The sequence below is a fragment of the Ceratotherium simum genome, chromosome 7 (assembly GCF_057802395.1).
Source record: "Ceratotherium simum simum isolate JZ-2026a chromosome 7, ASM5780239v1, whole genome shotgun sequence".
Classification (NCBI taxonomy): domain Eukaryota; kingdom Metazoa; phylum Chordata; class Mammalia; order Perissodactyla; family Rhinocerotidae; genus Ceratotherium; species Ceratotherium simum.
In genome coordinates, this window is record NC_141906.1 from 31,961,235 (window position 1) to 31,977,560 (window position 16,326).

At 51.6% G+C, this 16,326-nt stretch overlaps 1 protein-coding gene across 1 annotated transcript in view; it reads right to left on the bottom strand.

The window, feature by feature from the left end:
• Window positions 1-3,096: 3,096 nt before the first annotated feature.
• MAP6 (microtubule associated protein 6) overlaps window positions 3,097-16,326 on the bottom strand; it is an 83,470-nt gene continuing 70,240 nt past the window's right edge. Inside the window, exon 4 of the mRNA XM_087433466.1 lies at window positions 3,097-5,110. Coding sequence (XP_087289592.1) covers window positions 3,229-5,110 — 1,882 coding nt within the window. The 3' untranslated portion in view covers window positions 3,097-3,228. The remainder of the gene's footprint in view (window positions 5,111-16,326) is intronic.

Consider the following 16,326-nt stretch of genomic DNA (forward strand, 5'->3'; position numbering starts at 1 on the left):
CAGCTGGGAAGAACCAGGCGGAATGAAGTCTGCATCTGAGAAGGGCCGAGAAACTCTAGTTCATTTCCCGCCTTCCCCCGGCCCAGCCCAGGGCTGCGGCCTTGAGCGCATCACCTCCCTCCCTGGGCCTTCTTTGTATGCGGTGGAGAGCTGCACCGGATGCCGGTGGGGCGGCGGCCTGCGCTCACCAGAGCTGGATGGAGGTTTTCCGCCTCAGGATCCTCAGGACCATTTTACAAATGAGGAAGTTGAGGTGGCTGGCGCTGGGCTGGAGCCCAGGTCGGCCTGCTCCCAGGCGGAAGCTGCCAGATCCGACAGCCACCTCTTGGTCCCCATTCTCAGCTTTTGACACTGGGCATCACTCTCCTTACTGAGTCACACCTGGCACCACAGGCCCCTGGTTTCTCCTTACAGCTTTGGCCGATCCCTTCTCAGCATCCTTTGTGCACATTTCTTCCCACCTTTTAAAAGTCTCCAGAGCTTTGAAGGGACCCCTCCTCTTTCCATTCTGACACTGGAGGAGCTCCACCTCCCCATGTGGGGCCGACCCCCAGACCTTGTTTCCAGCAACTCTTGCTTCAGAGATGGAGCCCCGGTAGCCAACAGCCTCCTGGACATCTGCCCCGGATGTTGGGCATCTCAGAGATAGCACCATCATCTGCCTGGCTGGTGGGAATGTGTGTCGTGGGACCAGGTGTGTGGGTCAGAGGGAGAACTGAGAGGAGGAGGGAGATGTCCATACACAATACTTCTCTAGTCTCAGTGTGGCCTTTTTTTGTCTGCAGGGCCTTGACTATTAGAATTCATATGGCATCAAGCTCTGTGTTGGGCCAGGAAGAATCCTCACAATGTGTGTGTGTTTATAGAGGGGGCTTCTGGGCGCAGAAAACCCTGGTGCTGTTGAGAGAGGGGTGACAAGGCAGGCTTGGGGCCAGTTGTTCAGAAAACTGGACTGTCTGGAAGTCATCAGTACTTCCTGTGATGATTTCTCTGTAAGAACCAAGCTGAACTTTAAAAGGAGCCCTTAAAGGAAAAAAGAGACCTTTTAAAGCAGTTAGTGTCCATAATGGGGCCCCAGGTCTTATGGGGCAGGAGTGTTCCTTGGGAGCCAGCTTTGGTGGGGGCAGCAGGTGGAGCTCACCCTCTGCTCCCAGGTCCCTGAGGGCTCTGGGCTTTAAAGGCGAGGCTATTGTGGCCCACACCAGTGGGATCCTAGCAGGACCCATCTCTGACCAAGGCTGAGCTTCACTCCCACTGGCAGCCCCCCAGTATTCTTGCCCAGCCTGCCAGCAGCACACAGCACACAGGACAGACCCCGACTCCCTCCCTGGGGCCCTGGGATTCAGAAAACTGGTCACCCCTGCCTGGTCCCAGTTTTCTGCCCCAGAGACCTGCCACACCCCTTGGTCAAGCCCTCGTGCAAACCAGATTCGTTTTGTTCAAGGACATCCAGAGGGGGGCTTAGCTGGCCCTCCAGCCACACCCATGATGCCCCTTTCTACCCTTGCCTGCGCTTTCTGAATTCCATAGTCACTTTCTCTGAGAAGCCTTCCTGGCTGCCCCCACCAGGTGTTGTCTCTTTACTGTCCTCTTGAGGCCCGGCCTTTACTTGTCCTAGGGCCTCATCCCACGCCACCTTGTGTTATCATACGACTGGGACTTCTTTACCCCAGTGACTCTGATGCCCAGCACTGGGTGTGGCACACAGTGGGTGCTAAGGACAAGTCTGCTGTGTGCATTGTTTTAGAAGCCCTGGCTGAGCTGTCCTGGATACTGGATGAGGATCAGCGATGTTAGGTTCTATCCTGAGTACCCTGGGACTTCTGATCAGAGGCCTGGTTTTCTCAAGAAGCGTGACCTCTGGATGAACTTTAAGACCTAGCCCTTGGCAAACAACTGTCACCCAGAGTTACCCTGGGCCAGCTGGGGCCCTGCTCCTGTTTCCTCTGCAGGCTTCAGCTCTGACCCATCCAGGGCTCAGCCTGCTGCAGTTTGGTACCTGTTCCTGGGCTTTCGTGGGACCTGACTTGGGAAATAATAGAAAATATAGGTATTGGTCTCTGCCCCCAGTTTCTGGCACAGAGCTCCTAAAACCCTTGTAATTTCCTGGGTGATAAGAATGTCTTTTGTTCTAATGAGGCAACTCTTGGTGGGCTCCTGGATGGGTACTGGTCATCAGAAAGACAAGCCATGATGAAAAGCTTGGAATTTTCAGACCCCCACCCCCTCATGTTCTGGGAGGAGGAGAGGGGCTGGAGATTGAGTGAATAATGCATCATCCTCTGTGATGAAGCCTCCATAAAAATCCCCAAAGTACAGGGTCTGGAGAGCTTCCAGGTTGCTGAACACATGGCGGTACTGGGAGGGCAGCATGCCCGGCAAGGGCTTGGAAGCTCTGCGCCCCTTCCCCCACACCTTGCCCTATGCATCTCTTCCATCTGGATGTTCATCTGTATCCTTTATCATATCCTTTTATGATAAACTGGTAAACATAAGTGTTTCCCTGAGTTCTGTGAGCCATTCTAGCAAATTATCGAACCCAAGGAGGGCGTGGTGGGAACCCCGATTTACATCCAGTCAGTCAGAAAGACAAGTGACAACCTGGACTTTTGATTGATGTCTGAAGTGAGGGGTGAGGGGGGACAGTCTTGAAGGACTGAGCCCTTAACCTGTGAGACCTGACTTATCTTTAGGTAGATAGTGTCAGAAGTGAGTGAAATCGTAGGACACCCAGCTGGAGTCAGAGAATTGCTTGATGGGTGGAAACTACCACATGTCTGGTGTCAGAAGTGCCATGTGAGAGGAGTGTGAGCATCAAGGAGAAACACGGGAGGTTTTCCTTCACATGACCTTAGCCTTGTCCTGCCCCACACCCTCACCATGGGGTCCTGTCCTCCATCTCCTAGCATCTCCCCCCACTTCTGTCTAATGCTGACAACTCACAGGAGCTGGGGATTTCTCCTAAATGGGTGAATGCAGAGTCCTGCAGGCCCACTTTCAAATGTGCATGGCAAGCACACAGACGTACACGCGCGCACGCACACACACTCACACTCACGCTCAAACAGAGCCAGAGAGAGTCACTGCTGAGCCAGAGGGACCAGATTTATTAGATTCCAGCGAGACTATACGGTACGTGTTTCATGCAAATTAAATATGTGTCTTCGTTGCCCTGGGAGGTAGCACTTTCCCTGCCAGCTCCTTCCTCGGCACGTCAAGGGGTGAGCATCAAGGGGAACCCTCAATATATTCCGCATGGGGGACAGTTGGGATCACGATTGGGGCTGGAGGTGAGACAGTGAGCAGCTGAGGGCCCCTGGGACCTTGAGTCTTCAGATGTTCAGGGACCACAGGACCTTGGTCCTTTGCTGGTGGTGGCACCAGAGGATCATCATCTTTCAGAGGCACCGGGATTGTAGGAACTTGATTCTTCACAGGCTCAGGGGCAACAGGACCTTGATCCTTGACTAGTGCTGGGACCACAGGACCTTGACTCTTTGGAGGTTCTGGGACTACAGGCCCTTGTTCCTTGACTAGGGCTGGGACCACAGGACCTTGACTCCTTACAGGTGCCACAACCACAGAATCATGATCCTTCAGAAGCTCTGGGACCACCCCACCTTGATCCTTGACTGGCTCTGGGACCACTAAACCTTGACTTTTCACAGGCTCAGAGACCACAGGACCTTCACTTTTTATAGGTGCTCTGATCATGGCACTTTGATCCTTCAGATGCTCTGGGACCAAAGGACCTTGATCTTTGACAGGTGCTGGGACCTCAGGACCTTGATCCACAGGCTTAGGGACTGTGGGGCCTTGATCTTTGGCAGGTTCTGGGACCACAGGACCTTGATCCCTCAGAGGCTCTGGTACCATGGAACCTGGATCCTCAACTCTTGCTGGAAACATAGGACTTTGATCTTTTAGAGGCACTGGGACCAAAGAACCTTGGTCCTTGACTGGTGCTGAGATCACAGAACCTTCATTCTGTAAAGGGTCAGGGACCACGTGATCTTGATCCTTAACTGGTGCAGGGACCATGGGACCTAGATCCTTCAGAGGCCCTGGAACCACAGGAGCTTGATCCTTCAGAGGCCCTGGGACCACAGGAGCTTGATCCTTCATTGGCTCTGGGACCACAGGAGCTTGATCCTTCATTGGCTCTGGAACCACAGGAGCTTGATCCTTCATTGGCTCTGGGACCACAGGAGCTTGATCCTTCATTGGCTCTGGGACCACAGGAGCTTGATCCATCAGAGGCCCTGGGACCACAGGAGCTTGATCCTTCATTGGCTGTGGGACCACAGGAGCTTGATCCTTCATTGGCTCTGGGACCACAGGAGCTTGATCCTTCATTGGCTCTGGGACCACAGGAGCTTGATCCATCAGAGGCCCTGGGACCACAGGAGCTTGATCCTTCATTGGCTGTGGGACCACAGGAGCTTGATCCTTCATTGGCTCTGGGACCACAGGAGCTTGATCCTTCATTGGCTCTGGGACCACAGGAGCTTGATCCATCAGAGGCCCTGGGACCACAGGAGCTTGATCCTTCATTGGCTCTGGGACCACAAGAGCTTGATCCTTCATTGGCTCTGGGACCACAGGAGCTTGATCCTTCATTGGCTCTGGGGCCACAGGAGCTTGATCCATCAGAGGCCCTGGGACCACAGGAGCTTGATCCTTCATTGGCTCTGGGACCACAGGAGCTTGATCCTTCATTGGCTCTGGGACCACAGGAGCTTGATCCTTCATTGGCTCTGGGACGACAGGAGCTTGATCCTTCAGAGGCTCTGGGACCACAGGAGCTTGATCCTTCCGAGGCCCTGGGACCACAGGAGCTTGATCCTTCATTGGCTCTGGGACCACAGGAGCTTGATCCTTCCGAGGCCCTGGGACCACAGGAGCTTGATCCTTCAGAGGCCCTGGGACCACAGGAGCTTGATCCTTCAGAGGCCCTGGGACCACAGGAACTTGATCCTTCGGAGACTCTTGGATCACAGGACCTTGATCTTTCAGAGGCCCCAGGCCCACGGGCCCTTGATCCTTGTCTGGCTCTGTGGCTACGGGACCTTGATTCTTACGTGAATCACTGGCAGGTTCAACCAGGCTCCTGCAGAGGAGAGAGAGGTGGTCACTGTGAGGGCCAGAGCTCAGGTCAGGGACAGGGCAGAGCACAGATTGCCTGATGAGTCTTGGCCTAGTGGAGCCTGGGCAGGGCAGCTGTTGCTGGAGAGCCAGGAGGAGAATCTGATTTCCATGTTCTTAGCACAGAACGTGGGGTGGGGTGAGGGGCAGGCTCAGGGATCAGTCATTCAATGTGCTTGCCAATTGATTATAACCTGCACGTGGCACAGAGGCACGTGCCCATGTGACAAGGGCAGTACTGCAGCAGGACTTAGAGTCCCCCAGTGGGCATCCCAGCAGCTCGTCCACCCCACACTCCGCCCAGGCCGCTCTTCCTCTGCGATAGTTGGGCCCATCCACTCAGAGGACCCCACAGGCAGAGGGCTCTTTCCTTGATCTCAGGGCCTTCCAAGGCTCCTTCCCCTCCCCCTCCCCCTTGTTAAGGGCTCACTGTGGGGTGGGGCAATGGGTCCATGGCATGCCAAGAAAGAGGGCAGTGGAAATGTCCCTCTTCCCCTCTCCCCTCAAGGGGAAAAGTATTTTATCACTGATGTTTAGAACAGCCAGCACACAGTGATGATAAAAAGCAGACCGGCTTTTAATTGGCTTTATTATTGCTTTTAAATTATCTATATTCAATGCACCCCATTGTTGCCTGCACCGCTGCCATTACCCCCTCATTTGGTAGGTGAATGGCTGGATCTCCCCATTCAGGCAGTGAAGAGGCCCTGCGCCTCTCGCTCCATCCCCACTGCGGCTCCCTCTCCTCTCCCTGGGCCCTGGCCCTCACTTACTCCAAGGCTCCGGGGCTGATTTCGCTGCAGCCGAGAGTCCAAGCCTCTCCCCAGAATCCTCACGGGATGCTCCATCTGCCTCACTGCGGACACCGGCCCCATCCCTTGGCCCGCCCACATCGTGGAGAACAGGCGATCACTGACACCGAGACAAACATTACCACACTCAGACCCCGCCAGTCTAGGTTAGAATGCACACTCCTTTCTTGCAGGCCAGACTAAAGTCACCACTCAAGAGTGGCCAGCCAGTGTCACAAGCCCTTGCACACATACAGCACATTCCACTTTCCAAATCACTGCTTTTCATAGCTCACTTCAGTGACCCAGCAACCCTGTGAAGCACGCAGGGAGGATTCTATTACCCCTGCTTGTCAGATGAAGAAACTGAGGTCCAGAGAGGGCGAGTGATGTGGACGGTGAGGGCCCCTGCATGGACTCTGGAGTCTGGGTCTCCCCTCCTGGAGCCTGCGCTCTCTCCCCCACAGCACCTGGCACACAGTAGGTGCTTGGTACAGGGGAGCTGTTATTACCCTTTTACATTGTAGCCAATCAAACCTCATCAGCATTTTAACAGCTCCTATTGCCTCTCAGGACTATGTCTTACCTGCTTATTAAAGCTGGTCCAGTAAGACCTCTACTGGGCACACTTTCCTAGCTCATTATGGTTTCATCTCTCTGGGCCTTAGTTTGGTGTCTATTTCATTGGGCATAATGATATTTACTCAGAAATTTTTGTTGATTAGAGATCATGTACATAGAGCACCTTGGACCATGTTATTACTATGTAATATTACAATTATTGTTCTATTTACTAAGAAGTAAAATTACACATATTTGGACTATTTTTAGTCTGACATGTCATCCTGATCCAGAAGCTTCTTATTGTATTTAGCGTCTTAAGCTACCTGGGGACTGACATCTCTTAGCAGAGTACACAGTGGCGCAGGCTCCATCCAGTCCCTCTGAGGTCTCTGACCATCACAGGGGACAGAGAGGGCCAGGGCAGCTCCCTGCACGACACAGAGCACAGCTGCTCTGGCCAGATGGACACAGCTGGCTGCCATCAGTAGGACCTTAGTGTTTGTGGAGAGAGCCAGGCAAGGCCACGAGAAGCGTGCAGGATCCAAGGATGGCATGAAAATACCTCTAACACTTGCTGGCTGGCCAGAGAGGGAAAACAAAAACCCAACTGAGAATAGAATCAAGCAGGAAACTGATTAGTGAACGACCTGGGTGGGGTCATCCTGAATGGTGATGAAGCTGAGACAGGAGACCAAAAAGCTGACCTGAGCTTCACTTGATCTCAGGGGCTGGGGTTACAAAATCTATCCCACTGGCAGGACATGGACTCAGCGTCCCTGCCGGCATGGAGATTAACAAGAGGGCCAGCCCCACAGCATGGGTGGCAAAATACATTTCTCTGGAAGTTTGCAGTATTGGCTCCCACGCTGCGCCCCAAATTTCTGTTTAATGAGCACTCTCAGGCAGCTGTGAGCTAACCTCAAATCTGCTTGGATATATAATATAACCCTGTATTGCTTTGGTTAGTAAACTTGTTTCCTTAGTAAGTGTCTTTAATCATGGGAAGATTTAGAATTAGATTAGAAATGATAAATCAAATCTACAATATTACTTCTTCTTTGGTATTAAGTTTAGGAAAATCTGTGTAGATTTAGTTTGAAAGTATTTGTAATGTTTAAAATAATTTGGCATATTAGACTATCTAACAGATTAGCTTTGTGATTCCAATATAAAATGTGTAATGGAATAATTTAGATGTGATTTTAAGTTGAAAAATATAATTTTATAAATTTTGTAAACAATGATGGAACTACTATGACAACCCAATAGTTATCATACTTTTAAGTTTATTTTATTTAAAATTATTTATAATTTAAATTATTTAGGAGAATTGAATTAAGTTATAAAATCCTCCTTAAAAGAGATAGTTAAATTTTACTAGATTTTTTAATTTGTTACTTTTATAAATTAAGCATTCATTTTAAAACCAAAGCAGCCTGGGTTGGTTGCCCTCAAGGGCAACATGAAACTCTCATTGACACTGACTGGCCGCCAGTTGGTTCCACAGTGCCAGCCAGTCTCCCCATCTGTAAGCTGCCCCACTCCCAGTAAGGCTGGCAGGAGCCGCACTCACAGAGCCCTCTGTGGAATGAGACAAAGCCACACCCCCAGGGTGGAAGCCCGGCGCATGATCGGTAAGTGGAGATGGGCTGGATTCAGCCCCACTCAGCCCACAGGCCAGCTGTCCTTCGGCATGGCCCAACCTGCACAACCAAATCTGGTGCCCTGAGCCAGCTGCAGATCTTCTCCAGACAGCAGATGACACAGGCCCCTTCTACCCCTCAGCCTGTGTACCCCCTCAGAAACTAGAACGACCTGCTAGGTTAATCTTGGCCTCTGTGCTGCTTATCGCCTGCAAGATCTTGGGCAATTACTCAACCACAATAGACCTCAGTTTCCCCACCTGTAAAATGGGGATAACAACACAAATGTCAGGGACTTATTACAACAGAGGATCAGATGATCCTGTTAGGCAGGGATCTGAAATCATAGTTCTTGATACTTGTAGAGTGCCTGGGTGCATCACACAAATAAGTCCATTACTAGAATAACTGCAGTAACAGTTTGCTAAATGCTCACACACTCGTTATTGAGCTCACCAGACCCCACGGCAGCCCTGGAGGAAGCAGGGGAGGTGGTGCCAGCCCTGCAGCCTCACCCTCCTCGCACTGTCCTGGGCTGCTCCACGCTGTTTACATACTCCCAGTGTTTTGTTTCTTTATTTCTGCTGCCTGGATTGCCCTCTTTCACCCACTTTTCCCTGTCTGTCCTTGATGGCTCGGCTCAGATCTCGCTCCTCACAAGGTCTTCCTGGACGTGTCTCTCCAAATTCGTTTTGTCCGTATCTTCCCTGTGGCACCGTTTCACAGTCTCTCCCCGCATTCACAGATACCCCAATCACACGTCAGCTTTCCGCCATTAGACTGTGAGCTCCCTGAAGTTAGGGGCCACCCTCCTCGCCTGCAGCCCCAGTGCCCAGGACAGTATCTGGAACAAAGAAGGTCATACGGAAAGATTTACAAATTATTGTTGCTGAAACCTGATTCATCATCTATCCCCAGGCCCCAGCCAGAGCCAGAGTCATCCCTGATACCTCCCTCTCCCTCAAAACCTTCACCGGATCCATCAAGAGCCATCTCTCCCGGCTCCCAGCATTTCTCTCTTGAATATTCCCACTTCTTTCCCTCCTCCCTTCCCCCACCAGCTGTGCCATCATCTCTCTGGACCGCTGGCTGTCACAGCCTCCTAATGGTTCTCCCTGCTCCTCCTCCAATCTATTCTTCACACAGAAATCAGAACCATCTTTCAAAAAAGCAAATCCCTTCCCTGCTTACAACTCTTCAATGGCTTCTGTTTGCACTCAGAATAAAGACGAAAACCTGTTAGGGGGCCCCGCCTAGCTCACCAGCCTGCTCCCACGGCCTCCCCGGCTCTTTGTGCCCCAGCCTCCCAGGACTTTGTTCTGTTCTGCAGTGTGCCCTGCTCCTTTCCATGTACGGCTTTGCACACACTGTTGTCTCCTCCTGGAACGTTCTCTTGCTCCCTCTTCTACTGGTTAGTGCTTACTCAGCCTCCATCTCTCAGCTCACTGGAGCACTTTCCCAGGGAAGCCTTCCCTGACCCACAGTGTGACCAGGTCCCCTGCTACAGGCTCTCCTAGTCCCTGGCACTTTCTTTCCTACCCATTATTACAGCTAACTACTTGCATTCTTTTGGATTAATGTTTCTCCTACTAGACTGAAGCATTCACAGGGCAGGACCATGTCAATTTTGCACATCACTGTATCCTCTGTACCTAAAATTGCACCTGACCCAGGGAAGGCCCTGACTAAACACTTGTTGAATGAATGAATAAATGAGAGCCTTTTCTGTGCCAGGCTCTGTCCTATTTGCAAAATTTAATGTCCCAAGATTGCACAAGACATCCTAAGTCTTAGGAACTTAATTTTCTGCCCTTCTTCCTGTTTCCATGGAGATGGGCAATGCCTCCTGGGTACACACACACCGACCTTGGATCCGTGCTTTATCAGAGTCTGGAAGCAGGATTATCGAACTCCACCCGAGACTACCTGGACAAAGGGCTGATTCCTGCCCATGTAGACAATTTTAAGCCCATAATCCATCCATGTGTTTTTTTTCCCCCCAGACTGTCTCCTGATGCATCATCAATGCAGCCCAGAGCTGGGCAGTGCTCCTGGTGTAGGGCCCTGTTCAGAAATAGGGACCTGGGGACCCTGTCCTTGAATCTCCTGCCTCCACAGCTTGGAAAAGCCCCAAGGAAGAAAGAAACTCATATTTCCTGAGCGATAACCATGTGCCAAGCTCGGTGCTAGAATCATAGATCATTTCTTATAACGTAAAGAGCAGCCTGCTGGAGGAGAAAGTGCACCGACTGAGCTGGAGGCCAGAAGAGCTGGGTTAGAGTGCTGACCCTACTCCTTCCTAGTCATAGGATGTCATCGTGGGCATGCCAGTCTCCAAGCCTCAGTTTCCTTAATCTATAAAGTAGGGATGACATTGTCCACCTTCCAGGGAAGATTAGTTTATGTGAACGCTCATGGCGTGATCCCTGGAATATGGGTGATGTTTAGTTCCAAAGAGGCATTTAGTGATCTCGTCTAATCGTGTTACTCGACAGATGGGAAACTAGGCCCGGAGAGGGTAAGCAACACTCCCATAGTCACACAGCTAACGGGTAGGAGGTACAGGACTAAAACATAGGCCTCTCAACATCTCAGTGGGGGGTAGAAGGGATGGAGCAAACTCATTTGAAGCAAAGATGGGCAGGAGGGGCTGAGCCAGGGCCCAGGCCGACTGCACCACAAGGGCTCTGGCAGGAGGTGGGGGGACAGCGGACAGGGCAATTTCACAGCTTTGTTCTCCTCCTGTCTGCCTCCATGTGCCCCATACAGGCGCCCACATTTCCCAGACACAAACGAAGCTCCCAACGCAGTTATGGGAAATGCGGCTGCCCGAGGGCGTGCCAAAGAAACCAGCTTTGAAAGGCTCATTATTCTTTGAAGAGTCTGCAGGAGACAAGGCGTTCTCAACACACGAGCTCTCCTGCCCGCCCCCTCCCCCGCAGGACTCCACGGCCACCTCTGTTTCAGCGCTTGTCGTGGTGACTGTAATTACCCGCCTCTCCTACTAGCCCGTGAGCTGTGTTGTGTTCATCTTTGCATCACCGGTATCTGGTGTCTGGCTCATAGGAGTACCTGGCAGATATCTGTGGGAGTAATGGATGGCTGGTGCTAGCTTCTTCTCTTTATTCTATTTATCCATTCATTAGACAGCCTGCTGAGTCCCCGCTCTGTGTTAGGCCCTGTGTTGGGGGCTTGTGAGGGAATGAGACTCGAGCCCTGACTTGGGGAGCCCCAAGTGTGGAGCAGGAGCCAGACCTGTGAGCACACACCACGGGCACCGTAAAGTCACCAGTGCCCTGGCCCTGGCCCTAAGCCTACATCAGCCTGTGTCCCTTCCACTAGAGAGGGCCGCGGGTCACTTAGCTGGAGAAGTCCTCCTTCTCTGTTCTGTGAAGGCCCAGCTCCACAGAGCCAAATCAAAGGCGTCCAGGGCTGGAAGGACAGACCTGAGGGTCATCGGGTATCCTGAACTTGGGCTGCGTCTCCCTCCCAGCTGACCCCAGCCACTGCCCACCCTGCCCAAGTTGGGGCACACACCCCAGTGAGGCAGCCCACCTCTTGGTGGCCCAGTGTCTAGACCCTGAGCAGAAACCTGTATTTCTGTTAGCTCTGCTCCCTCCTATCCCTGCCCTGATCCGGGTCTTGAACTCTGGGGCCACTCTTTCAGAGAACGCCATGCTGCCTGCCCCAGGACAGCCTTCTAGCTATTTGAAGATATCTGAAGGGGCAGCAGGCGTGAACTTATTCCTGGCTTCTCCGGGCAACACACGCCCCATGACAGCTCAGACATTTGGTTTCCGAAGCCCTCGCTGTCCCGACTGCTCTCCTCACGACACATCTCAGGTGGCTCCCCATCATTGGAAAGTGTGGCCCCCAGAACTGAAAGTGATATTCAGGCGTGGTCTCCAAGCGGGACACATGGCCTCTGCCCTGGAGTCTATGCCTCCACTGATACAGCCTCGCTGCTTTAGCTTTCTCTCAGGCACGCCAGTGCTGCTGCCCAACACCAGCCCCGCCTCTGCCTAGTCACTCCCTCCTCGGCAACTAAAAATTCAGTTCCAGGGTCACTTCCTCAGTGAAATCACCCTGACCCTCCACATCCAGCGGTCACGTCCTCCTCCTTCTATGTGCCCACAGCACCTCTTCCCACCCCCACCCCTCCACCCCTCACAGCAGCCCCATCAGACAGTTGCCAACTGTTTTGCGGCTGCCTCTCCAGACTGGGGCTCTCGGAGGGTGGGGACCGTGTCTACTTCATCTCTCTTTCCCTCCCTCTCTCTCTTCGCCCTCCCTCTCTCCCTCCCCCCTCCTTCTTCCCCCCTTCCTTCCACAAACATTTAATAAATGCCTACTATGTGCTAGGCCACTGAACAGAGTGGAAACCAGGGAGCTCTCGCCCAGGGCTGGCACCTGGTAGGGGACCTCCATCCTCAATAAGAAGTTTTAAAAATAACTCACACGAGATCAAATTCTAACAACCACATTTACATGAGACACAAATGATTTCCTATTTTCAACTGCCTTAGCACCTTTTTGGTCCTCCCAGACTGTCATCTCTCTTTATGGTTTTCTAAGAGGACTCTACATACAATGTGGCACATCACAGTCTCACAGCAGCCCTGTCGGCCAGGCAGTCAGGGGTCACACATACCCCATTTTCCAGAAGGAAACCCAGGCTCAGAAATGGGAAGTAAGTTGCCCATGGTCATATAGTAAATTTGTAGCAATATTAAGACTTAACCGAGGATAACAGACTTCCAGTCAAGCTCTTTCCTCTCTACAACAATATCCCTCATGTATGGGACTTCAACTATAGAGATTCCAAATTTATCTGCAGATGTCTGAACTGGGTCTGCCTGGTGCAGGAGGCTGGAGCCATTGACCTCTGTAGGTCCCCAACTCCAAGCTCCCAACAGCATGTCCTGAGAGAGTTGCCCCTCTGGGGGCCAGGCCCCCAACAACCAGTCCCCCTTCCCCTCGGCCCTTCCTCCATCCACTACACAAGGACCCTCCACCCTCACCCCACCTTGAGTTTTACCTCCTGCCATTCAGCAGACCCTGGCAAAGAAGAGAGTCCCAGAAAGCAGTGGGATCCTGGTCTGAGTGCCCATCTACACCCATACCTATAAGCCCTACCTGCACGGCTGCCCCTCGGGCTACCAGCCAGGGCCACACAGAGTCCACCAAGATGTGGCTCATCAGCACAGAAAGAGCGTCTAGGACCACAGCTAGGAAAGATGCTGCCACCACAAGGCTTAATTCCGGGCGGGGAGCTGGGGGATGCTTAGGGGGTAGTAACCGTGCTGACCAAACTCAGCATCTGTGACCTTCATCTGACTCATTTTCCATAGACGACGAGAGTATTGAGAGTCACTGAAAGCTTTGGAGAAGGAAGGGACAGGGACAGGATGAAGAGACTGCCATTTCAGGAGGATGCACATCATCTTTACCACGGGAATCCTAGCGATGGTCCCAAGTACTGGACGAAGAATGGGTTTTAATCACCCAAACCTGGCTTCAAATCCTGGCTCACCACTTACACACTGTATGACTCTCTTACTGAATCACTGGGTCTGGATTTCTTTCTCTGTAAATGGGGGTGATACGTGCAGACTCTCTGGCCCCATTGTGAAGACTAAATGAGAACAAGTGTGTAAAGGCCACATCAATGTTCATTCCCTTCCCCTAGGCTGTGCAACTCTGCCTTTTACAAAAGCGGAACCAGAGACCCAGGGCAGAATCCTAGTCAGATTTTTCTCCACCTCTCCAGGCTCCTGCAGGCAGGTGTGTTCCTCTCAAGTGCCAGGAAGTGGTTGCACTAGGTGGCTAGACGGCATGTTTTCTGCCCTGAGTTGTCGTTTTCCTTTTTTCTGTTAAACACATTTTCTAGCTATAACCTGCTAAGAAGAACTAAATAAATTCTCAGTTGCATAATAAATATTTTAAAAAGTATCCTTGGTTGTTTTAACACCAAGAAGGTAAAGTCAAGGGCATACGTTGACTGTCTCAAAGGGCTGCTAAGAATCTGCTAATCCTGCTAATGACCCTTTTAGAATGCAAAGTGCTGGACTAGGCAACCAGACAGCAATGGCTCAGTCCTTGTCCAGCTCTGTGCTCCTGGAAACTGGCAAATCGATTTTTGTCCTTTCCCCCACTCCATCTAGAGCAAAGGATGAGATTTTGAGCAATTAATCAAAACTGGTTTCATGTGTCCAGAAGGGCTCGATTAAAATGAGCGTGTAATTGCAGGAATGGACTGCACTGGTGATTTATAGGGTGTGCTCAGAGTGGAGGGGAGGAAAGGGCGGGGTTGGGGGAGGCAGCGAGAGCCAGCACTCCATGGGCTTGCACTCAGGCTGTCATGTGGCGGCGAGAGTGGATTTACCACATGTAGCTCCAGCGACCACACTGCTGGGGCCAAGGGTGGTAAGTGACTGGGAAGCGGTGGTCGGCAAAACTACCCACAAATCACCACTGACAAGGGCGTTCCACTTTACAGTTTCCAGAGGACTTTCGCATGCATCCTCATTGGGTCCTCATGATTCCTGTGGAAGCAGAAACAGGTCCCCCTGCTATGAGAACTCTGACCACTGCTATCCCAAACCCTGGAACCAAACAGAGTCGGGTAACACTGTATCCCTTGCTGACCAAACTCCTGCTTTCTGAATTTGGGAACCAAATAGATTTGGATAGTGATGGATACTTGTATTGTTGTTATCTCTTTGAGGCTCAAAGAAATTAAGAGACTCAGCCAAGGTCACACAGCCAGTAAACAGGAGAGCCTGGATTTAGAGCCAGGCCTGTTGGCTCTAATTCCCAGCCCTTCTTCCTAAGACATGCCCCAGAGGGATGCCTCTGCCATCGTGGAGTTAGGAGCTCTGCACTGGGTAGGGGGTGGGATTAACCAACCTCTGAAGATTACCCTCAAACCAAGAGTCTATGATTTTTGGAAATCAGGACAGTTTAGAAAAAGTGACTACAAAAAGTAGGCTGGCCTGGAGGCTGGCCATTATAAACTAGCCGCTGGGGCCGGCCCCGTGGCTTAGCGGTTAAGTGCGCGCGCTCCGCTGTTGGCGGCCCAGGTTCGGATCCCGGGCGCGCACTGACACACCGCTTCTCCGGCCATGCTGAGGCCGCGTCCCACATACAGCAACTAGAAGGATGTGCAACTACGACATACAACTATCTACTGGGGCTTTGGGGGGTAAACAAATAAATAAATAAAATCTTAAAAAAAAAAAAAAAGAACATCTATGAATCTGATCCAAATGTGTAGCACCCAGAATGTAAATAATTTATAATTACTCTGTGTTGACAGTACATGCTGAGAGCCAGAGATAAAAAACAATCCTCAAATTGTATTCACAAATATCATCTTAAAAAAAAAATAAAAATAAAAAAAAATAAACTAGCCGCTGACTGCTCTGTGCTCTGCTGTTGCCGTGACCTCTCTTGAAAGCACCACTTTCATGTGAGCAGAATAAAGCCTTGTGGAGGCACCATGGTGAATACGGACGCAGATGGTGAATATTGTCATTCATTCACTCACTCATTATTCATTCAACAAACACTTTAGAAGACATTCTCTGTGGTAGGCATTGGGCCAGGAGTTAGGGCTACAAAGATGAACAGAAGGGCCTGGCCTTTGCCCAGGGGAACATAGTCCAGTGGGGGGACACACGCACGAGTGGATGACACGGTACATGTGGTACGTTCCATGATGAAGACACACACGGAGCATCTTACCCAGCCTGGGAAGTGCGGGAAAGGCCTCCTGGAGCTGTCCCCTGAGCGGAGTCTTGAAGGATGAGTTAGCCGGGTGGAGAAGCAGGAGAGGGCAATCTGAGCAGGCGGGGCAGCGTGGGTAAAGGCATGGAGGTGAGAAGCAGCATGGTGCGCTGAGGGGACGATACGCTTCTGTAGGCCCCCAGGAGCCCACGGGTGGCTTAAAGCAGGGTGTGACATGGGCAGACTGGCATGTTCTAAAGATCCCTCCGGCAGCTTAAACCAGAAGCAGTGGCGTTAAGTTATTTATCTCAGCATCCGAAGCTCCCTTGGCCCCAGATAAGATGTCTAGGTTGAGACAGTTATACACAATGCCGAGTTAACAGCGATTAAGGGCCACTTATTTGAGGACAAGGGACAGAAATTTAAGCTCAGTTCCTCTGTTTGAAATAAAATGC